This window comes from Mustela nivalis (genome assembly GCF_964662115.1).
Source record: "Mustela nivalis genome assembly, chromosome: 8".
Lineage (NCBI taxonomy): Eukaryota > Metazoa > Chordata > Mammalia > Carnivora > Mustelidae > Mustela > Mustela nivalis.
The window spans coordinates 75,723,516-75,748,411 of NC_139027.1; the positions used below are offsets into that span (position 1 = coordinate 75,723,516).

At 39.9% G+C, this 24,896-nt stretch overlaps 1 protein-coding gene across 5 annotated transcripts in view; it reads left to right on the forward strand.

The window, feature by feature from the left end:
- PLEKHH2 (pleckstrin homology, MyTH4 and FERM domain containing H2) overlaps nucleotides 1–24,511 on the forward strand; it is a 120,645-nt gene extending 96,134 nt beyond the window's left edge. For 4 of the 5 annotated variants that reach the window (XM_082746743.1, XM_082746746.1, XM_082746744.1 and 1 more), the window contains 7 exons: nucleotides 1,712–1,809; nucleotides 9,316–9,457; nucleotides 14,164–14,309; nucleotides 15,873–16,002; nucleotides 18,399–18,485; nucleotides 21,288–21,425; nucleotides 22,403–24,511. In XM_082746743.1, the coding sequence (XP_082602869.1) occupies nucleotides 1,712–1,809; nucleotides 9,316–9,457; nucleotides 14,164–14,309; nucleotides 15,873–16,002; nucleotides 18,399–18,485; nucleotides 21,288–21,425; nucleotides 22,403–22,588 (927 nt within the window). In that variant the 3' untranslated portion in view covers nucleotides 22,589–24,511. Of the gene's footprint in view, nucleotides 1–1,711; nucleotides 1,810–9,315; nucleotides 9,458–14,163; nucleotides 14,310–15,872; nucleotides 16,003–18,398; nucleotides 18,486–21,287; nucleotides 21,426–22,402 lie in introns of those variants that run through there. The other variant, XR_014315941.1, reaches the window with a different exon arrangement.
- Nucleotides 24,512–24,896: the final 385 nt, after the last annotated feature.

Consider the following 24,896-nt stretch of genomic DNA (forward strand, 5'->3'; position numbering starts at 1 on the left):
AACTTATAATTTTCTTTGGGGAACAGCAGCCATATACACTGAAAAACTTAAGCCAGAATTGAAAGTGATAAATGATTCAAGAGTCCTGGGAATGTTCCACAGATGGAGAGATTAAGTTCAGTGCTGGAAAATAGGGAGGAGCTGAACTGGACTTCGAAGGATGGGTGGAAAATGGGCCTGGGGAAATAAAGAGGAAATTGCAAACACAAGGAAAATCATGAACAAAGATGGACAACTGGAAGATTTTTAAAAAAAATCTTTTCTAGGTCATGGTCAAATGACTTTAATAAAGTTTCCATCTAGCAATGGTAAGAGAAATACAGAATGCAGAACCCTAGGAACCTTACAGAAATAGCCCTCTTATTTGATAATGAGGAAGCAATAGACGGTTTACACCTGATCACACAACTAGAACTGGGTCTGGGCCCTTTCCTGACACGATATGGTCCTTGATTGCTTTTGGGAATAAGAGCCTTGTAGTGAGGTGAAGGTATTTCTGTGATTTGAAGATGAAGGAATTGAGGCAGACTAGAAGGAATAAGATCAGAAGTAACAGATCCCACAGGTTTAGAGGACGTGAAATGTCAGTACTTTACGCTGAACTACCAAAGCCCAGCTTCACCTGCAGATCAGCCTGTTGGGGCTGGAAGGGGTTACAGAGAACACTATTGAAGCTCATTAAGAATGTTGGTTCCAGGGTGCCTGGGTGGCTCAGTGGGTTAAGCCTCTGTCTTCAGCTCAGGTCATGATCTCAGAGTCCTATAATGGAGCCCGAGCCCTGCATCCGGACTCTCTGCTTGGCGGGGAGCCTGCTTCCCCCTCCCCCTCAGCCAGCCTCTCTGCCAACTTGTGATCTCTCTCTGTGTGTGTCAAATAAATAAACAAAATCTTAAAAAAAAGAAAAAGAAAAAAAAAGAATGTTGGTTCCTAGGTGTGCTACCCACCTCTCTTCCCCCCTACCCCCCTGCATGTGTGGCTGCATTTTGAGAAATCTAGATAAAGGAGTGCCCTTTTCTCCCCAGGGCCAGGTATATCCTATTCAGTTCAGCACATTAAAATGTAAATTTTTGAGACACACATTCCTAGAGCACTATTGTTAATAATTAGTCAAGAAGAAAAGCTAGTCTTTTTGGTTGACTTGAGCTGAGTAAATGCTGGGGGTTTTGCTGAGTAACTGCTTACCACATATTTTTGAAAACTCTTATTTATAATTCTCTAGATGACCTGTTAAAAAAGCAAGCAAACATTTATTTGATATCTGAAGATTTTTTTTTCTTTCCCAATGAAAGAATCTTAAGATTATATTTCAGGATTTTTAAGATAACTTCAGTTATCCAGATAACTTAGTAATTCTACTCTTTAGAAACTCAGAAGGTGGAAATGTTGCTTCTTCAGTGACTAAATTATGGAAAAATTCCTGGAACAGTCTTGTTTTCAGTCTCATGCAGTCTTTCATTAAGATTCCTTTTTGAGTAAAAAATTCATGGCCGCAGTCCAAAGTTAATGGGTGTCCAAGAGGATAAGTGGACCAAAGAGCAATTTATAATTAAGTCTAAAACCAGGAGTGCACAGAAGCTTAAAACAAAAGGCTTCAGTCTGTCTAGTTTGACCATGTTGATTAGAAATTTTTCAGTGTGTAGACATGCTTGTCTTCAAAAAAATGCTGATTTGAGAATTGCTCTAAATTTCCATTTTTCCACTTGTCTTCTAGATATGTGACATTATTTCTAAATGGGAGCAGGCTTCCAAAGAACAGCAGCCTGGGAAATGGGAAGGTACGAGAACTGTTCGACTAACTTATAAAAACAGGTGTGTAGGGGTGCCTGGGTGGCTCAGTGGGTTGGGCCTCTGCCTTCAGCTCTGGTCATGATCTCAGGGTCCTGGGATCGAGCCCTGCATCGGGCTCCCTGCTCAGCTGGGGAGCCTGCTCCCCCCACCTCTCTGCCTACTTGTGATTTCTCTATCAAAGAATTAAATAAAATCTTAAAAAACAAACAAACAGGTGTGTAATGCTGTATCCAAACAGCAAAGAGTGGGTGTACTGTTATGCTAGAACCATGTGCCAGTGGTTTCCTATTGAATAACCTTGCCAGTTATAGCATTTATTTGTTTGTTCTTCTATAAAAGAAACTTCTTATTCTCTAAGAAGAAACTGTCACATAAAATTTGGTTGTGGTTCTAGTCTCTTCAAGTCATGAACGGGTATATTTTATAAAAATATGGATTTGGACAAAGATTAGGAAAAAGATATAAGAAAGAATAGCTGCTCTCTTAAGGTGGTCGCTACATGGGTGAATTTTTTTCACTTTCAAAAATTTCTTTTGCATTACGTTTTTCATGAAGACTAAATACTCAAATACCCTACTGAAGATCTGTAGTAGGAAGAAATATTTCTGGGGGCACATGGCTGGCTCAGAAGAGCACGTGGCTCTTGATATCCGGGTCATGAGTTTGAGCCCCATGTTGGGCACGGAGATTACTTAAATAAACAAAACCTCGGTGCCTGGGTGGCTCAGTAAGTTAAGCATGTCCCTTACGCTCAGGTCAGGATCCCAGGGTCCCTGCTCCATGGGGAGCTTGCTTCTCCCTCCCTCTTCTGCCTCTCTCTGCCTGCCACTCCCTTGCTTGTGCTCTCTCTCTCTCTTTCTCTCTCTCTCTCTGTGTCAAATAAATAAATAAATAAATTCTTTGAAAAATAATAAAAAATAATAATATAAAATAATAAAATAAGCCAAACTTAAAAAAAGAAAGGAAATAATTCGAGTCTTTTAGAAGTCACATATTCATATTTATTCTCATTTTTTCATATTCTCTCTCTGTAATTATTGAACTTCAGCTATGAGCCAGGTACTCAGCGAGACACTCTGGATAAATGGATAAAAAATATCCAGATACTCTGGATAAAAGCAGACACGGACACAGTCCCTGAACTTTTGAATTTACAGGCTAGTAATTCTAATGAACACATAATTAATATATTAAGTTCTCTGACATAAAAGAGTTTGGTTCTAAAAGAGCACATAGGAAAAAGCCTGACCTAGGCTAGAGGCATCACAAGCCTTGTGATTATTCCCTTGAGGGAATAATGCTCATGCCAGGATCAGAAAGTGGCTGAAAGTGGACCGTGGAAATGAATAGAAAAGGGCGTTCCAGAGCCTGTAGAGGTAAGTTGCTCAGAGGATTTCAGGAACTCAGAAAAATCCAGTGAGCCTGGAGCACATATCTTCCCAACAGATACATTTTTAATATACTTTGGCATATCATCAGAAACCAGATTTTCTTTGTTTCTGTTTTTTCAAATATCTTCTTCTCTTCCATGTATTAGCAGAAGGTAGTACTTAGTAAAAAGTGTTCACTGACCAGTGAACATTTGTACATTAACTGTACAAAAAAAAAAGGTATTTTGCTAATTTTTTGTGGATCCCGTACCCCATAAAATAAGAAATCTAAGATATGAAACCAGAGAATTACTGATGGAATGATTGATTTAAGAGTTACTTTTTTCAGAGGTCAACTTTTAGAAGATGTTCATAGACCTAAAACTGGAGTGTAAGAAGTAAAGACACTGCATAACGTAAGGAGTCTGATAGCCTTGATCCAGTTGGGGATTTCTTTTTCTAATGATCTGTCCCACAGAAATACCCACGTATGTTAACGAGAGTATTATAGTACATCCCAGTATCTTCTTTGCCGTGTATTTTATAACAGTGAAAAGTAGGTGTTGGGAGGGACTCCACATGTTTTTTAGTAGGGGAATGGTAAAACAAATATGGTGCGTTCGTATTGTGGCCTCCTCTCAGCCAGCCAGCCATTCAAGGCCACCCACTGTTTGAATGTTTGAACGGTTTCCTTTGATCTGAATAAATGGTGGTCATGAGCCACTGGAGCTTCTCTATACAGGGGCTCATGAACTGTGATTTGCAAGGATTCTGAGTAATAGGAAGGTGAAGGTTAAGCTTTGGTATCTAAGGTTTTTAAAATCATGCTTCCTGGAGATAAGCAGGATGACTTAGATAATGGAGATCTAGTAGGTTCTGCACCTGGAGGAACCTGCTGTCCACTGATGGTAGCCTTTATCTGTGCTCCTTTGGTGATAGGCAGGGACAGCAGGATGGAAGACTTGGTCCTTCCAGATGATTTTGTTCTGTGATTGCTGGAGCAGAGCGCAAAGTGCAGGCCTGGACTTGCAGCTTCAGGATTCCGTAGAAATACATTAGAAGTGCAAATTAGAGGCACCTGTGTGGCTCAGTGGGTTAAGTGTCTGACTCTTGATTTTGGCTCAGGTCATGATCTCAGAGTCCTGGGATCAAACCCGGCGTGGGGCCCTGCACTCAGTGAAGTCTGCTTGTCCCTCTCTCTCATTCAAATAAATAAATAAGTAAATACATCTTAAAAAAAAAAAGAAATGCAAATTATTAGGCCCACTTCAGACCTACTGAGTCTAACAGAACCTCTGAGCATAAGGAGTCTGCGTTTTAACAATTTTCCAGGTGATTCTTACGTGTGCTGAGTTCCGAGAAGCACTGACCTAGAGGTCCCCATTGCTGCTGTCTTTCAATCTTACCTTTTGTGGAAGAAAGCCAACTCTCGAACCTGACCTGCCATCTGTCAATATGGAGAGAGGGTCAGGAATTTGACGTTTTGTTGGAACTAAATAGAATTATTTCCATGTCTAAGACAACTCCTGATCATAATTTACAAACACTTAATACATGCTAATTCTGTCGTGATGGCTATGGTTGGAACCCAAATCGAATTTGGATGAAATGGAGAAAGGTAGTCTGAAACACAGATAAGAATAATACTCCAAGTCTAGCAAATGCCATTAGAAAGGACAAAGAGAGTTTTGAATAATGCATAATAAAGATTGCCTTGTCAAAAAAAAAAAAAAAAAAAGCCCCATGACAATATCCGACAGTAGGAAAAAAAGCAAGCAACTCAACCAAAAGGTTTAATTTTTAGCATAGGTTTGAAATGGCTGGGTAGCCACAGCTCTGAGAGTATACTATGTTTCTGAATATGGTCACACTTTGCATGTATGTATAATAGCTTAGACAATGAGTCCTAATTTCCAGTGACACAGTGAGGAGGGGAATGGGCTGTGGCCTATCATGCGGCCAAGGACTTGAGTCTCCATCTGTCAAGCAGCACTGTAATAAGCTAAACTGGACACCAGCTCTCTATCATGGAATTTGTATTTAATATTTAGTAAGTTAATGGAATTTTAATTATTTAGATTTAGAGGTTAAAGTTCCAATTAATAGCACTTGAACTTGTTTTCGTAGGCAGCCACTTGGAAACTAATGTTTAAATTCTGTTTATGTTTAAGCTGCTTATTCAGTTTGGTTTCTTGGTGTGTGTTTGAAACCGCCAAAGTCAAGACACGTTTTTCACAAAACAAAACTGGCAAGGGTCCTTCCCTGAAGAAGACAACTCTTTCTACCTCCCCCACCCTATGAAATGGAAGTTATTTTCAGTAGTCCTTTGTGACTGTTATTTTTCTGGAGCACAGATGAACATTTCCATCTCTGCTGTCTTTAGCACCTGGATCCATTGGCTCCTAAGCCAAGAAGCATCTTGACAGGTCATCTAGTTTATCCCATTTCTTCCAGGTGTGTTCACACTAAAAAAGTTTCCAGAATGGCTTTTTGGTAGACGGAGACAGAGTAGGTCTTTGGAGCTGCCCCCCCGAAGCTGGGCCTGTCATGTCCCCTCTTCTTCCAGTTCCCATTACAAACAATAAAGGTCACTGGTACTGTTAAAAAAAAAAAAAATCCAGAGTGAAGAGAGTATTGTGATTCCAAAGACCACTGGAGAAGAATCCTAATAATAATACTAACAATAATAATAATAACCAACATGTATTGACCACTTACCACACTCTAGGCCCTGATCTGAGCTCCTTGTATGCATCTTGTGATGTAGTCCCAACAGCACCCCAGTGAGACAGGTGTTCAAATTATCCCCATCTGAACAGATGAGGAAACTGAAGCTTTAGAATGCTAGGTCACTTACCCAAGGCTATAGAAGACTTTTCAGGCTTTTTTGGCAAATAATTCCTATATTTACTGATTCTAACTACCCATTCCTTTACCCACTCATGCCGTAAACATCTGTTCACTGTGCACCAGGTCCAGGGCCTGTCGAAGCCCTGGGGACTCAAAGGTGAAAAGAACTCTTCTACTCTTCAGAATCTTACAGCTTACAGGGAAAGACAGACAGACATGAAATATTAGCAATGTAATCAATCCTGTAACAGGAACACTAGAGCAGAGAAGTGAAGAACAGGGGCTCTGGAGAGACACCACCTGGGTTACAGTCCTGGCTGTCCTACTCACTGTGTGGCCTTGAGCTAGTCGCTTACCATCTCTGTGCCTCAGGTACCATCTACATGAAATGGAAATGCAAACAGGATCTACTGGGGTTTCTGAAGGACTAAGTTGGGCAAATGTAAATCCGGACTGGAGCCAGCCACACAGTAAATTCCCATCCATATTGGCTCTTACTATGAATATAACGTGGATATGTATGTGCAGGACACTGTCGGAATATGGAAGAAGGCTTTGCAGAATGGTATCTTCTGAGCAGATGACTTGAGGCGGTCGCCATAGAGGCAGCAGGCAAGGGGGGTCACGACTACTGTTCAGTAGTGTCATCAGTGGACCATGGCAGACAGAGAGGGAAGGGGAGGTAAATGGAGAATGAAGGAAGTAAGTGAACAAGAGGAGGAGAAAGACAACAGCAGGAAATACATGCTTCTAGGAATGAAATATGGAGCCAGTTGGAGGCAAACAAAGAGTCCGTCAGCAGTCCTGAGAGCCCTTCCACATCGAGGTAGCGGAACTGGGCCTCGTAGTGATGACATTTCCATCCCACAGCATTCCACTCCCTGGTGTCAAGTGAGAAGGTGGACATTTGCAAGTACCCCTGCTGTCTGACCTGGGCCCTGCCTGCAGGACAGAAGCCCACTTCCTCTGCTGCAGGCCCCTTTAGGACTGAGGGTGCCTGGAAGCTGGTCATATTGGAGACACTCACATCACATTCTGCTGGCACCTTGTCTGTTCAAGACCGTGGATTTGAGTTTCTGACTCTTGATCATTTTTGTGACTCTCTGGTTCCTTTTCACATTCTGTCCAAGTCCCTCTTCATGTCCGGGATTCCTTTTTTCCTATAGAGCTCCATTTCCCCTTCCCAGATTCCTTCCTCTAGGCATGCCAGAAAGAATAGAAAATGCACTTTAGCTCTTCTTGCCTGTAGCCATTTGCACATTTGGTTCTTTTCCCCCTCCTAGCTATAGTATCAATTCAAATTTTCATTAAGAACTTAGTGAAACCCGAGTGGATTACAGTGACAGGTAATACATAGTTCTTTTGTGTGTGTGTGTGTGTGTGTGTGTGTGTGTGTGTGTGTGTGTTATTTTTTTTTAACATCTTAATTTGAATTTTTTCAGTGTTCCAAGATTCATTGTTTATGCACCCCATCCAGTGCTCCATGCAATACGTGCCCTCCTTAATACCCACGATTAGGCTCACCCATCCTTTCACTCCCTCCCCTCCAAAACCCTCAGTTTGTTTCTAAGAGTCCACAGTCTCTCATGCTTCATCTCCCCCTCTGATTTACCCCAATTCACTTTTCCTTTCCTTCTCCTAATGTCCTCCATGCCATTCCTTATGCTCCACAAGTAAGTGAAACCATTATAATTGACTTTCTCTGCTTGACTCCAGTCCCATCCATGTTGATACAAAACGTGGGTATTCATCCTTTCTGATGGCTGCATAATATTCCATTATATATTTGTACTATATTTTCTTTATCCATTCATCTCCTGAAGGGCATCTTGGCTCTTTCCACAGTTTGGCGATTGTGGCCATTGCTGCTATGAACATTGGGCTACAGATGGCCCTTCATCTCACTACCTCTGTTTCTTTGGGGTAAATACCCAGTAATGCAATTGCAGGGTCATAAGGTAGCTCTATTTTTAATTTTTTGAGGAATCTCCACACCATTTTTCCAAAGTAGCTACACCAACTTGCATTCCCACCAACAGTGTAAGAGGGTTCCCCTTTCTCCCCATTCTCTCCAACACTTGTTGTTTCCTGTCCCATCCTGTTAATTTTGGCCATTCTAACTGGTGTAAGGTGATATGTCAATATGGTTTTGACTTGAATTTCCCTGATGGGTAATGATGATAAACATTTTTTCGTGTGTTTGTTCGCCATTTGTATGTCTTCTTTTGAGAAATGTCTGTTCATATGTTCTGCCCATTTTTTGATATGATCATCTGTTTTGGGGGTATTGAGTTTGAGGAATTCTTTATAGATCTTGGATATCAGCTCTTTGTCTGTAGTGTCATTTGCAAATACTTCTCCCATTCCGTAGGTTGCCTCTTTGTTTTGTTGACTGTTTCCTTTGTTGTGCAGAAGTTTTTTATCTTGATGAAGTTCCAAAAGTTCATTTTCGCTTTTGTTTCCTTTGCCTTTGGAGACGTGTCTTGAAAGAAGTTGCTGTGGCTGATATAAGACATAGTTCTTAACTTCAAGGGGAGATATAAACTATGCCAAACAGAGAGGGCTTTCATCTTAAAATCTTTATTCTCTTAGTTTTATATCACTTTGCTGATTGCATTGAATTTAGAATCTGTTTCTGTTGCCAGCCATTGTCTTCTATGAGTTAACAATTTGTCATCACAGAGTCACAGATGAGGAGGGCTTAGGATTTGTTTTTTCCAGAGACCACACTGAATGACTGCCTGGCCAGTGATTCCGAAATGTGGTGGGTGAGAAGAATTATCAGAATCATGAGAAGGAAGGGCTTTTCAGAGTACACTTACCATGCTTCCCAGAGATTCTGACCTGCCGCCCTTTCAGTCCCTGCAGTGGAAATAATTAGTGCAAAAGATGTTATAACTGATGCTATTGTGCCCTCTCCTGCAGGCATATAAGGCAAAAAAGGGCTGAAAATCCACTTAAAGCCAATTGGGCATACACCTAGCACATCCTGGACTGAAATTTCTCTTTTCCTGCCACTCTGTTGTCTTGCCGATATTAAAGTATGGCAACGAGGAGAATCTAATGATTTGGTGTTTTAGGACATTAAAAAAAATAGCATAGAAGCATTCCTCAACCTCAAAGCAGCTTTTCCTCTGCAAAAATGTTGCATGAAACAGAGACAGAGATTACTGACAAATAGTAAGGGTCTAAGTTTGTATCACTTGGGGAACTACATTAGAATAACCCCTTATCAGTCCTCTGGATTCATCTTGACTTTCTTCGTTTGTAAGAATACCATTTAATGAAAAATTTTTGCTTTTTTTAGACTGTATTTCTCAGTGCAAGCTCGTGGAGAGACTGATAGAGAAAAGTTGCTGTTAATGTATCAGACAAATGATCAAATAATAAATGGACTTTTTCCTCTGAACAAGGACCTGGCATTAGAAATGGCAGCTCTTTTAGCTCAGGTAAGTTCCGTGTTATATAGAGTCAAATTTAGTTAAGGTAAAATACTAATTTCTACATTGATTTAAATGTATCAAAACAGTGTATAATGTAATTTTTAAAATTCACCCGGCTATGATAGACACTTTAAAACTTATGGGCATTGTAATTGCAGTTTGACTCAGAATTGCTGAATACTGAGACAGTATTCCTCATGGAACCTAGTTTCTTAATTACCTTGAAAGGATCCCTCTAGGCTGTGCATTTAATAAAGGAGTTTGAATGCAGAGCTGCAGGGCTGAGGGTGCCATACTGAAATCATTCAATAATCTAATAAGAACCAGCTTTGAAAAGGCTAGCGCACTTTCTCTGGTTTACCTATTGTAATAATAGGATTAAGTTCAGCATTTTATAAGCACACACACAGAAATTAATAATGACTTAATCCAAATAGAAGTATATTTGTCTCTCAAGTGCCTATCAAAGAGATAGGCATGCATCCTTGCTCTCCATCCTTCTTCCCATAGCATGTCCTCTTCATGGTCCTGGAGAGCTGCTAGAGCTCCAGCTATTACATCAGTGTTCCAGGCATCATGATGGAGGAAGAACTGAAGCAGGGCGTGCCTTCCTGTCTTTGAGAAACTTTCTGGAAGTTACATAGAACAATTGCATTTGCGTCTCCTTGGTTGAAATTTGTTCATATGGACTTGCCAGCCTACAAGGGAGATGCGCAAATGTGACCTTAGCTGGGTGGCAAGGAGCACAGCTAAAGTCAAGGTTTTTATTACTCAGAAGGAAGGAGAGAATAGTCATTAGAGGCAACTGACAGTCTCCACTGTGCCTGAGTCTGTGCAGAGGTTAATTAAAGAAAAATGTTAAGCCAACTTTATGATACATCATTGAGACAAAGGCTTAGATTCCCCAAGGTTTTTGGTCCTTGCACTTTGCACACTATCCCAGGACATCTCTTTATCTACCAGCTGTCATTGATACCCATGATACCCAAATCCTTTCTCTCCAGTTCACTTCTTTCGTGGGCTCCTTAAATTCAACATAGCAAAAACTGAACCAATTGTCTTCTCTCCTTCTCCTTCACATTCTGTCTTCACTGTGCTACTGTCTCTGCACAGCCCCCCATGCAAGCTTTGAGTCCAAGAATCCTCTCTGACTGTCCTCCTTTTCACCTGGTCCGACAGGGCACAGTGTCCCCCCATTTTAAGTTTTAGATAGATGCTCCTCTTCACTCATCTGCACACTGGCCATCATCGCTGTGGTTTGGACCACCATCATGTCCTACCAGCCCTCCTGCGGCAGACTTCTGACTCGTGATCCTTTCTCTGGCCTGGTCCCCTACAGATTTGTCCTCCACCCAGATGCTAGAGAGATCATTTCAGTTATCTACTGCCACATAAGCAATGACTCCAAGACTCTGTCACTTAAAATACTAGTTTGGGCAGAGATGAGTAAGGACAGCTTGTCTGTGCTGCATATGGCTTGCCTCACTCGAAGGCCAGCTGCAACTCTGTGGCTGCAGGCTGGAGTCCACCCATGTGAACGAAGACTCGTCCACGTACACAGTGGGTGTCTGATGCCAGCTATTAGCTGGGACTTCTCCTGGGGCTGTAGGCAACAACACCCGCATATAGCTTCTTCATGGGGCTGTGTGTGCTTCCTCACAGAATGGTGGTTGGATGGCAAAGCAATGTCCCAAAAGAGAGACAAGGAATGGAGGCTGCCATTTTCTTTTTTTCCTTTTTTTTTCTTTTTTTTTTTTTTTAAGATTTTATTTATTTATTTGACAGAGAGAAAGAGATCACAAGCAGGCAGAGCAGAAGGCGGGGCGGGGGGTGGGGTGCAGGCTCTTGGCTCAGCAGAAAGCCCAATGTGGGACTCAATCCCAGAACCCTGAGATCATGACTTGAGCTGAAGGCAGAGGCTAACCCACTGAGCCACCAAGGTGCCCCAGAGGCTGCCATTTTCTTAAGGCCTCAGCCTGGAAGCTGTGCCATGGTGGTTTGTGTGGCAACACTAAGAACTGGGGTGGATATCTAGCAAACACATGTCTCTAGCTAGCTCTCTCATGCCCTCATTTACACAGAAGGACATCCATCTCTAGATTCTGCCTACCTCTCCCGCATCATCTGTTAATATTCCCTGCCTTGACATTTATGCTCCAACAAAGCATAAACGGTGGTTCCCTGCACAATTTCCTGACTTGCATTCGGCTCACTTTTTCTTACCTCTTAGGTTTACCTGTTTGTGTGCTCCGCCCTGGAACATCTCTATCCCCATTCCTTCACTTGTTAATTTCAGTGTAACCTTTCATTCTCATCTTGGGTGTCACTTATTCCAGGAAACCTTCCTGAAGTCGTGGGGGTTTCGTCCTGTCCTGCCCAGTACTGTCTTTACTTCTCTGGCTTATTATTATTGATTTGTTTTGGCTTTGTACCACTGACTGTAGACTCCCTGAGGGAAAGGGCTGTCCCTGTTAATCTTTGTACCTAGCACAGTGCCTCACACGTAATCCATTCTCCACTGGATGAATGAGTACTTGATTGTTTAGTTCACTTTTGTAACAAGTTTATGTTCATCCAAAATTTAAAGCATCTGTGCTACACTAAGGGTCCTCTTTTTTTGCAAGTAATGAAAAGCTGAAGAAAAGAAAAATAGGCCATATATTTTCTTGGTGTTAGGATTAGGTATAATTTCCTATCACTTGTCATTCTTGTCCCTATCCTCTAAAAATCACAGAGTCTCTGTTAAAGCCACTCTCATTTTTGCTAAAATTTAAGTTGGTCTTCTTGTTTCAACTTTTAATTTTGTCAGGAAGTTTCTCCAAGAAAAATTATAATATACTTTGGAGACATAGACTTCTAACATGTTTTAGAGGAAGGAGTGGAGAGGTAAGACTATATGTATACCTAGAAAATTCTGAATATGTTACTAACTAAAGAGTATAATTTCTCCATCCATGAAAGGAAATTTAGGTAATACCGCTTTCCCTTTTCCTCAGAGTAGTCTCTGTGAAGACAAATGAAATGTACTCATCTGAGATCTGTAGAAGAAAAGTTATTCCTGTTGTAGATTTGAATTTCTGTAGGTCCTTGTCGATATTCTCCATCTTGGGAAATTCTTGGAGCTAACCGTGAATCATTGTACATAGTGTCTGGTAGGGCGTAATATTGATGTGAGTCATATTGGGAATCCCCTGAGCTGCTTTTCCGTTATTCTGCAAACATGTATGTGCTCATTCTAAGCCACACGGTATGCCAGGTGCCAGAGAGGGGACACTGAGCTTGCAAAGTCCACTATAGGGTTCCTTAAGAGGAAATGTTGCCCCGAATGGCCAATTTTTGTAACGATTGTTTGTCCAATTGCCATCTCCCTGGGGTGACATTTTGCTTTTAGGTTTCACAGGTGAAGACAGTAAAAAGCTTGCTCTGGGGGAAGGATTTTAGTATGTTTAAACAGAAGATGGACAGCTTGTATTTGGTGTGAGGAAATTAGGGAAGGAGGTAGGAGATGAGGATGAGAGCTGAATAGCAGGGCCAAGCCAAGAAACCAACAAGTAAGAAACTGAGTCAGAGACCTAGATAGCTAGAATACACTATAAGGACAAGGTTCAGATGAGGAATTTAGACCGCAGTGGGTCAGATTAAGAGCTAGAAAAGAGAAGCAACAGGGGTCAGAGTCTCAGAGGCTGGTTGTGCTAACAGCTTACCTGGAGGCAGAGGGCTCTCTTAAGATGGAGACCCCGCCAAGTCTGGAAGGATCCCTCCATCTGCTTGTTGGGGAGTGCTGTGCATGAGGATCTGAATGTTCAGTAGGATAGTCATCTGAAGGCCCCATTCCATCTCCCTCCTGGAGCCCTCTTTGGTACCCAATGTAAGGCACATGACACAAGTCATTAGAAGTTTAAACAAGTTCAGTCTCCTCTACTAGACCACAAACTCCAGGAGGGTAGAAACTGTGCTCAGCTGTTTTTGTTGTTGTTGTTGTTGTTTTTAATCTCACCTCACCTACTACAACGCCTGATACGTAATGGAGACTCATCATAGGTTTGGATGAATGAGTGGGTGGATGAGTGGATGGAGAGATGGATGGGTCGGTAGAGAATGGCATCTGTTTAGCCTCGCTAATAGAGGTAATGATTGAACATTCTTTCATTCAGGGAGAAAGAGGAATAGACGGCTCTATTCCCAGAATAACAGAATAAGGGGATGGATACAGAATGATTTATGCAGAAAATCTAGGAGGAAAGTAATGAGAATATAGCTCTTACTCCATTATATTCAATAGAGACCCTTAGGAAGTGTAAATAATACTTTTTAAGATTTCTCATAGCTTAAAAATATTTTTTGTCTTTTATTTTTAGCCTCCATTTTGCCTTGTTATTATTGTTTAAAATAGTACCTTAAAAATGAAAAATTGCCCTCTGCCATTATGGGCAATAATATTAGTGACCATTAGGAAATGCTACTAGATGACAGCATTAACTAAGAGTGGTTTGCATAGAAATGGAGTGGAAATGTTTGAATTAATTTTTTTCAAAATTAGAATTCAAATGCCATTTAGATCTTATCAATTATACTTATGTATGATTATAAATTCCATAATCACTCAATCATGACTAATAGATTTATATAATATAAAGAATGTTTAGAAGAATAAACCCGATTTTTAAAAAACTCTTCAATAGCCTGTATTTTCTCTTTGGATTTCCAATTAGGTGGAGATCGGAGATTTTGAAAGGCCCTTTTCAACTCCAGCAGGGCATGTTACTAATCAGTGCAAAACAAATCAAACTCTAAAACAAGTCATAGAAAAATTTTATCCTAAAAGATACAGAGACGGCTCTTCTGAAGAGCAGTTAAGGTAAGCAACTACTCGTGATTTTTTTTTTTAAAGATTTTATTTATTTATTTGACAGAGAGAGATCACAAGTAGGCAGAGAGGCAGGCAGACAAAGAGAGGAGGAAGCAGGCTCCCTGCTGAGCAGAGAGCCCCATGCGGGACTCGATCCCAGGACCCTGAGATCATGACCTGAGCTGAAGGCAGCGGCTTAACCCACTGAGCCACCCAGGCGACCCAAGATGAAAAATCTTTTTTTTTTTTTTTTAAGATTTTATTTATTTTTATTTGACAGACAGAGATTACAAGTAGGCAGAGAGGAAGGTGGAGAGAGAGGAGGAAGCAGGCTCCCTGCTGAGCAGAGAGGCCGATGTGGGCCTCGATCCCAGGACCCTGAGATCATGACCTGAGCCGAAGGCAGTGGCTTAACCCACTGAGCCACCCAGGCGCCCCCAAGATGAAAATTCTTTTTTTTTTTTTTTTTTTTTAAAGATTTTATTTATTTATTTGACAGAGATCACAAGTAGGCAGAGAGGCAGACAGAGAGAGAGAGGAGGAAGCAGGCTCCCCTCTGAGCAGAGAGCCCGATGCGGGACTCGATCCCAGGACCCCAAGATCATGACCCAAGCCGAAGGCAGCGGCCTAACCCACTGAGCCACCCAGGCGCCCCTGAAAATTCTTTTACATGACAGTTTTCTTAAGATTTTTTTAATGCTGTTGAATCCCAAGAGGTTATAGATCTTTTCATTTAAGATGGGCCTAGAAACTTGAGAGTCTATTTTTAAAGTTTTTTTAAGGAAAAAGTTTTTACCTTAATTAAGAAGATCTCCTTTTCATTTGATCTCATTCATTCTTGCCCAAATTAACCCTTCTAATAAAAAAGGGGGAAATGGCCAGTACTGCGTTTATAATTTTATGAAGTGTACCAAAACATTTTATCTCTTAGGGTATTCCATTTTTTTAATATAAATTTTTAATTAAATTCAACTGGTTTAGAATTTTGGTTTTAGAGAATATATAAAGATAAGCTGATTCAACCGAGAAATAGAGGCAAATCCAATTCACTGTGAGTTTTCCAAAATGGAAACATTTAAGATCAGTCTTGGTTTATGTAGAGTAAGAGGTTGCCATGTGATTTATTTAAGGCATCTTCCCCACAGCCAGCATCTCTCCAAGCCAGGGAGTGGCAGCACCTAAAATTCCACCATTGAGGATCCATTCTTTGGTCTCAATGTTCTGCACTTTTCTTTTAAAATGAAAGTTATTCCCATGAGAAGTTACCTTTGTAGTCTAATTTACTCTAAGGTTTGATGTTAGTGTAGCAGAAAATTTTTAACTTTGCCTGACTGGGGGCAGGGTAGGGGGGGAACGTAAGTCATGCTGAGAGCCCTAATAGTATGAGAATTCGGTTGAAAGGACAAGGGGTGGACAGTGGTGAAATGGGAACCACAAAATAACTGTGCCTCCTGGGTGACGCCTGGGTGTCCCGGTTATGCCTGCGATTGGCTCAAGCAGAGCTTTGCCCTGGGAGGCCAATACACTGCTGATGTTTTTGCTTTGGTCTTTTCGTTTTTGTTCTCTTCTTAGGCAGCTCTGCCAGCGACTGTCAACCAGATGGATGGCTCTCCGGGGACACAGCGTTGCTGACTGTGTGCGCATTTATTTGACAGTAGCCAGGAAGTGGCCATTCTTTGGAGCCAAGTTGTTTCTTGCAAAAGTAAGAAAGGACGGGAGGGAGATGCTGAATGAAAACCTCCTCATGTGTAGTTGACTCTCTTCAGTTCAGTGAAGCCAAACGGTGACCACAGTCCCCCCCAAGTGTAGTAGATTTGGCTTCCAAAAAGGGAGTAAGGAAATTCCCAACAATGGAAAGAAAACAATGAAGGGACCCTAAGAAGGGCAGGGGAGTCAGCAGCTTCTCAATCTGTGCCCTCTGCCCCACTACCTTCCCTGCCCCGTCCCTGGTCCCCAGCCCCTCACGTAAGTCACTCACACTCCATAGGCTCACCAGCAGACTGAAGGCAACCACCTTTCTACTCTTCAGCCAGGCAGCCTCTCACCTACTTGTCCTTCACTCTGTCACTCGTTTGCTCAAGTATTTAGTATTTAGTGACTTCTGTTTGCCAAACATTATATACCTAGTGATCCAGAGGCCCATGATTTCAGATGGGTTATACCCAAACTTCTAGGAACTTCTAGGAACAGTCCCATGTTGCAACAGTTTGGAAAACAAGCACTCTGGGTGAACAGGGTTAAGAGGGACAGGGACGGAGCACTGTGGGGACACTGAGGAAGGAGAGGTGGATCCTGCTGGCAGTGAGGCAGGGGGGCAGCCCAGGACCCCAGAAAGAACTGTACTTTTAAATTCTGCTTCTTCCTACTGAACCATGTCACTTTATACTCTCTCAGGCGCCTGAAAGGCTTGTGGTCTTGTTTGATCTGTGCGCGTACTTGGTCTGTCTTCACTAATAAGGGATACACGTTTTGAGTGGTCCTCACTAATAGGTGGTACACAGGTCTCACTGACCCTGAAATCCTCCTCTCGTGCTCACCGTTAGGCTTTGCACATAAGTATCACTGAATAAATGTTTGCTGAATCACTGTGCCACTTTGGGCACGTGAGTTAGCCTCCTTGGACCTCAGTCTCGTCATCTATGCATGATTGTTTGGACTGGAAGCGTAAACTCTAGGCTATCCTGGCTTCCATGAGTGACTGTACCATTGAAAGGTAAGAAATGATTTGCTTCTGGCCCTGGAAGCTGTATACTAAGTAAGTGGGCATTAACATCAGTATGCTTAAACATCTCTAAAATTAATATATTGGCAAGGAGTTGAACATAGGTCTTCTAAAAATATAACAACTAGATTTGAACTGTGGAGCAGCATTTTGCAATGAATTTTAATTCTGATTTCATCATTGGAAGAAATATTAAATATCCATCTTTGATCATATGTTCAGTGCTTTTAGCACAGAAATATTACTAAATAATATGTAGCATTTGCATGTTATATGAGCAGCATCTTTTCTTTACTCACTTTTCTTCCTTTTTGCTATGAAGACACCTCCTTGCTTAATGACATCCCTTTGAGGGGAGATAAATATATATAACATCAAATATACCATTTTAACCATTTTAAGTGTACATTTCTATGCCATTAAGTACATTCACATTTTTATGCTACCCTCAGCACCATCCATCATCAGGGGATGAGGCATAGAGCAGAGGGAGAAGCAGACTCTCCGCTGAGCAGGGAGCCCAGTGCGGGCCAATCCCAGGACCCTGAGATCAGGACCTGACCCAGAGGCAGACACTTAACTGACTGAGCTGCCCAGGTGCCCCTGTAGTCTCAACTTCTTTTATAAGGTTTAAGAGAAGTAGTTAAGTTTTTGTTAGAATTTCGGTTCTTGTTCAATTCCGTTATTGTTAAGCAGTCATTGTAAAATGCTCAAAAACATTCATGGGTTTTAATTGGAGGTTCGTGGTGAGATCCTTTTTATTAATATAATTTCATTGCTTTTTTACCATAGGAAATTTAGGGGAAATTTACATTCATCACACAGTTTCATATTTTCTTTTAATTCTATTGTTATTAGTCATTGAATATCAGATTTAATAAACTTTCAAAAAAGTTTGGATTTGTAATCCTAACCCTTCACCTATGTAAAGCACTACATGCACCTTAGAAAATACATGGGCGTTTTTTGTTTCGTTAGGATTTTGGTCACCGTAGAAACCATACTAGTTTATCAACTATTAGCCTCTTAAAGTAAAAGAAAAATAAGATTAAACATTGTTGTCCCCATGCTAAAGATGAGAACATTGAGCCTCAGGTAGCTTGTCCAAATGCACAGCTAATAAATGTCAGATCTGGACATCAGACCCACATCTCCTGGTAACAGATTCACTGCTCTTTCCGTTACGTGATACTGCCTCCGCCCCAAGAGAGATTGTTTCACCCCAAGTTTTATTTCCTTCTTTTTTTTCTCCCCACCCCAAAGAGATTTTTAATATGAAATTGTTGTTGTAAATGTTGCATTGCATTTTGACGGAAAAATGTTTTTTGTGATTTTGCTTAGAGTTTATGATACGGTGTATTTGCTCCTCTTCACAGCCTGTAACTCCATCAACACTCGGGAGCACTTTCACGTGGCTGGCGATCCATGAGGATGGTTTAAGCCTCTTAGAGTACAACTCCATGGTAAGATGAAGTTTCACACTGCTCGGGGTACCATCCACTCTCTTCATAGGATTTTTCTCATCCACAGATAACATGTTTCCTAATGCTGTGTATCGAATAGTCATTTTGCAAACGCAACTGCGATTGTAATTTAATCTTTTAAAACAAGACCAGACAGGTTTTATAGTGTGTTATGAAGAAAATATTAAGATACCATGACTTAACGGCAACCGCAGTTGTATTTGTTTTTGGTTTTTTGAGTTTTTTTTTTTCCTTAAGATTTTACCCATTTGCTTGTCTGTTTATTTTAGAAAGAGAGAGAGTGTGCGTGGTGGGGGGGCGGGGGCCAAAGGGAGAGGGAGAGAGAGAGTTGCAGGAAGACTCTGAGCTCAGCGCGGAGCCCAATTCGAGGCTCAGTGTCATGACACTGAGATCATGACCTGAGCCAAAACCAAAAGTCGGACGCTTAACCAACTCAGCTTCCCAGACTCTCCAAACACAGTTGAATTTGCAAACCAACTCTTCATTTATCCTGTTAGGAAGATTGCTTCCTGTGTAAAAGGAAAGTCTTGAAGATAACATTAATGTAGAAACTGTATTTACCAAAGTTTAAGTTCCGTGTCCCTAACACTTCTGTGACAATTTCTGTAACTTTCTGTAATATTACTTACCAGTTCACTTGTACGTATGTGGTATTTTAGAGCTTTTTACATGATTAAACGTGAAGTCAAACAGCTTTCTCCAGGTTTATATATCCATCTGAAATTTGCTTTACTTTCTATCCTATTTCATATGTTCTTTCTTTTGTTTTTAAACCCGACAGACAGGAATTGTTCAATTCTCCTGGTAGGTGTAAAGGGCTCTTCTATGCCCGGCTATAGTCAGGGATCACCAAGAATTTCTTGGAAACCAAACTATTCTTTAGTGTTACAGTAGTCTCTCTTTATAATTGCTTTAAAAAAAAAGAATCTTTTTGAAGGGCTTTATATTTCCTGAATGCTTTTTAGTTCTTGAATGGGTAACTTGAAGATAGTTTATAAAATCAGTGACCTAAAGTCAACAAAAAATTGTAGACCAGGGGCACCTGGGTGGCTCAGTGGGTTAAGCCTTTGCCTTCAGCTCAGGTCATGATCTCAGGGTCCTGGGATCAAGCCCCACATGGGGCTGTCTTCTTGGAGGGAGCCTGCTTCCCCCTCTCTCTGCCTGACTCTCTTTACTTGTGATCTCTCTCTCCCTCTCTCAAATAAATAAACAAAATCTTGAAAAAAAAAATTGTAGACCAGTATTGAGTTACCTTAAGTAAGTAGGCCAGTTTCCTAGATCCTGGGGGATAGACATCGAGGCCAGGAGGTGGACACTGGTCAGCTGCAGCTTGTGGGGGTTCAGTTCTGGAATTGCCTGCTCACAGTCTTGCCAGCAAATCATTAGATATGTAGATTGATTCCTTTACCTATAGGCTTTACATTTCTTGATTTTTTTTAAATTGTTTTAGCTACAGAAAGGGAAAAATATTTGCAGCACATATGGCAAAGGGTTAATATCCTTACGAAACGATAAGGAAATGATAAACATACCAGTAGATGAATGAGCCAAGCTCTTCAAAGAAGAAATACAAATGTATTTTTAAATGTTAATTTCACTAGTAATCAAATACATTCAATTTAAAACAGTGAGATTCTACTTTTCACTAGTCAGGTTGGCAGAGATTTAAAAGAGTGATTGTATCTAGTGTCAGCAAGACTGCAGTGCTGGGAATGTAACTGGGTGTAACTTTTCCAGAGAGGTTAGAAATATTCTCAAAATAGTCCTTACTTTTTTCAGGTAGCAATTCTGGTTATTGAGATGTATAACTAAAGAAATAATTAGGTTTGGGTATTATGAAATGTATCAAAAAACATGCACTGAAGTATTATTTAAGATAGTAACAGATAAAAAATGATTTAAGTCTCCTGCAATAGGAGATTGGTTAAATAAAGGATTATCAAATCACTTAAAATTATGTTATACAAGGACATCTGTTGTCATGAAAAGATATTCATGATCCGTTATTACATTTAAAAAGAAGTGGAGGGTGCCTGGGTGGCTCAGGGGGTTAAGCCGCTGCCTTTGGCTCAGGTCATGATCTCAGGGTCCTGGGATTGAGTCCCGCATCAGGCTCTCTGCTCAGCAGGGAGCCTTCTTCCCTTCCTCTCTCTGCCTGCTTCTCTGTCTACTTGTGATCTCTCTCTGTAAAATAAATAAGTAAAATCTTTAAAAAAAAAATAAAAAGAAGTGGAATCCTAAACAATATACATGATACTATTTCTGTTTATATTAAAATCTGTATATCAAGATGAACCATATGGATTTGCCAATATTTGACCATTTTTTACCTTAAAAAGTATCAGTTTCATATGGTTCAACCTAATATAGATACATATGGAGAGAAATTTTAAAGGGCACATACGAAGTATTAACAGGGATTTTCCACTGGATGCCGGGATATGGGTGCTTTTTATTTTCTTTTTGTATTTTCTTTTTGTATTTTTCCACAGTGAGTTATTAGTATCAGAGTCAAACTGTATTCTAATTACAAAGGTAAATGATGGCTACATAAAACTAGTATATTACTATCTATTTTGAATCATAAGATTTTATATTAGAAAATAATTTTTATTATATATAATTAATAACAGCATTTTTCTTTTTTAGCGAAGTATAGATAGCCCATAATGTTACATTAGTTTCATTAATATCAGCATTTTAATGGAAATGTTATTAATCATTTCTCATCTTTCTTTGAAAGGAGAAGTATATGATATTAACTTTTTCTTCTCTTTGAAGAGGTTAATAGTCAGCTATGTGTACAAGAGTCTAATGACCTTTGGAGGTCATCAAGATGATTTTATGATAGTAATTAACAATACACATTCAAAGGACAAACCAACAGAGAAGTTACTTTTTGCCATGGCAAAACCCAAGGTGAGTAGAAGACTTTCTACTAACTTTTTTATACTAGTTTTTTCCATGTTAAAACATGTATGTGCAAAAACTAAGTTGCAGATGGGAAAACAGATTTACTTATAATCAAACAATTCTAGATCCAAATTCTGGCTTACCTCATCTTGCTAAGCTTTGGTTTCTTCACCTAAAAAATTATATGATGCTACCTACTTTTTTTTGGCTTAAGAATTAAATGCTGCAATTGTTAAATCCTTTAGCCCAGTGCCTGGTATACAGAAGTTCAAAGTAAGTGGTCTTCATGTAAGTTGTTGTCAGGTGCTCTATACATATTATCTTATTTACATGGGATAATTTATGTTATAGACTTCTTAGTGAGAAGAGTAAGGTTTTATAATTAAGATGTTACTTGTTCTTAGTTTTAATGTCTGTAAGCAAAAACCATAAACACAAGGGCTACATTTTAGTATGTATTTCCAGCTTTAATAAAAAGAATGAGAAACTGAGTTTCCTAAAACTTTGTCTTAAAATTGTCAACCAAAAAAGACTACTTTTTTTTTTAGAGCCGGCAACTTTTTTCAAATGGCAGACATTCAAGTGAAGGCAGTTAGCGAGTAAGCACTGAACACTGAGACATACTTAGAACTTTATTTAAATAAAAAAATTGATACGATGCAGTAGACTTCTTAATTCATTTATACACAGATGTGGCTTTAAAATAATCAATAGACTTGCACTATCATCACATTTTTTAATATTGCCACTAAATTTGATTGTTTTTTAAGACTCATTCTTTTTTTTTTTTTGGTTGAAGCAGCCAAAAAATATGTCAGTGCCTTGATGTGCTGAACATGTAAGCACTTCACTGATCTGGAGAGAAGGGAATTCTGGAAGCCTGGGCACTTGCAAATGGAGACCACCTGTGGCCAGCCCCTTACTCTTTTGGAAGGGACAAGAACTTCTCTGGAGCACTAACAGTTCTATTTTTCTTGTTTTAGATTCTTGAAATCACTCTTTTGATCGCCAGTTACATAAACAACTTCCATCAGCAAAAGGCAACATTTCACCACCTCTCTGCTCCAGCGCTGCTCTCAGCCCAGACACGGGGACCGGAAGCCAGGGCGATGGGAAGCCAGCCCCTTCTGTCAAGTAGCAGACCGACTAAAGGACCCACTTTACTTTGAAAGCTCGGGAGCCTGAACATTCACTCCTGTCCTCTGGGCAATGGCTGCATCAGCTGCAAATAAGTTCATTTATACCTGGTGGCATGGCACCCACACACTGGTATTCCAAACTTTTAAAATATGTGGTTGTCTTTCATTTGATTCTTAAATAGTCACGTGACTAACGAAATATAAACACAAAATTTGCCCACACGCTGATTTTCTCTTAGACTACATGGGTTAAAATTCAGTCATTTTTTTCCCACCTCCTTTGTGCCTTTCCCGCAGATACATCTTACAAGATGTCGTTTTTTTCTGTCTAAAAAAAAAAAAAATGTTCTGGCAAAGGGAGATTCCAAACTCTCATTTGGCAAACCAGTTGATTACTTGGAAATGCTCTCTGCCAAAAAATCAAGTACTGTAATTAAATGTGTGCTTAATTAATGATATGGGTCTGGAAAGAAGTAGAGCATACAGTGTTAGAAACAGCTGCAGGAGGCTGTTTCAGGGTACATTTTTAGAGCAAGTGCAGTAAACCCAGCACTGTGAGTCACGGTGAGAAAATGGGAGTAAGTAACCAGAACCTCCTGTGCGGTATTAGAAAGTATACTCTGTCACCTTTTCAGATCCCTGGAGTGTAAAGTTCAAAACAAGACAGTGATTCCCCACATTTCTTGGCTATTACTGGAGAGCCCGAGTTCACTGGAATATTGCCCACATTTCATTGCATTTGGTGCTGGGTCATCTTGACCTTACTTTGTTAAATAATATCTTTGAAAGCAAAGACAATTCTTCCATTGTGCCCTCCCATAGGCCTTTTTCGTTATAGTTTTAACATAAATTCTCAAAATATTTTTTAAAGGAAAAGAGAAATCTTCTGTTGAAGGAGGTAGAATTTTAGTTGAGAAAGTCTAGAAATGTACTACTTTGCTAGGTTACATAAGTGGGCAGTTCATTCCAGTATGTGTCAAAACAAAGTAGTTAGTATTCATGATAAAAATGAAACTGTGATAAGACATGAAAATTATATTGTAAAACTGTTTAATTGCAATAGTAATCATGAGTATACTTAATTTTATTTATGTATAGAAAATGTGTATTTATTTTTTGCACATGTATTTATCACTTTGTGTGTGGTACTTTTTTAACCAATTTGAAAAAAAATATTAGCTGCTGAATTAATTTGTTGGCAGAGCCTTCATATTTTCTTCTTTGCTGCTTTCACCCTATGGCAATGTACTGTTGTCACACTAAGCCGTTTGAAAATAATCCCATCTCATATTAGCATCCTTAGAAAGGGCAGAGCCAAGAAGTCCAGTGCTCAGCTAAGATTTGGCTTTATTGGCAATGACAAAAAAAGGTCAAAAAACCCTCATAGAAGTAGATCTCCATTTACTGTTTCCTCTAAATCCTTTGAGCCACAACTACTCACTGCAAAAGCAGGTTGGTTTTTTGAGAATAAACTGGCTACCAGTTTGGGATGACTCTTGGGAGTTTTTAAGCTGGGATACAACAGAGTTTCTTGGTTCCCAGAAAACTGTTCAATAATCACGAGCTGGTGAGCCAGAGGCATGGCACAGCTTACATATGTGTGCGGGCTTTATTCTCAGGCAGTAGTTCGTTCACCATCTGGTAAGCACACACCCCTCCAGATCTTCTAATTGGAGCAAGTAGTGAAGGCTTAGCTCACATGGTGGAACCTTATACTTGGCATTTATTTTTGATAGAACAGAGATAAAATATTTTGATGGAAAGAAATCAATTTTCTGTAACTGATGATGTGAAAATTTTATTTTCTGGGAAATTGCTTATATAGCCATTTAAAAAATTCAAAGTATGTTATTATGATTGGTTACAAGAGAATAATGTTCCATGTTTAATTGTAATATTTGTCTCCTATCATTTTCTTCCCTTTCAATCATAATAAATGATTTACAAAACCCATTTTGAGCATTATCTCTTGAACAGTCTTCAAGAAGTACCTAGTGTTTTCATTGTCAAAGCTGAGGTGTGCTACTCGTGAAAATGGCAGTTATTACCTCCTTCTCTTGCATTCATGCTTTGTCTTCGGTGTTGCTTTGTTTTATCCATATAAAAGGAAGCCGTTTGGCAAATTGTAATTTTAAGATCATGTATGCATGTTGACATATACAATATGTATAAATCGTGGGAGAAATAAGTCCCGCAAGTAGCTTATTTCATACAGGAGGGTCAATGGACTGTGTTCTAAAAATTTATTTTATATGTTCTGGATTTTTTATGTGTGTGTCCTTAAAGTCAAATAGTGTCCTAGCCTGGAGATGAATTTAACTCTCAATTTACAAGAAAA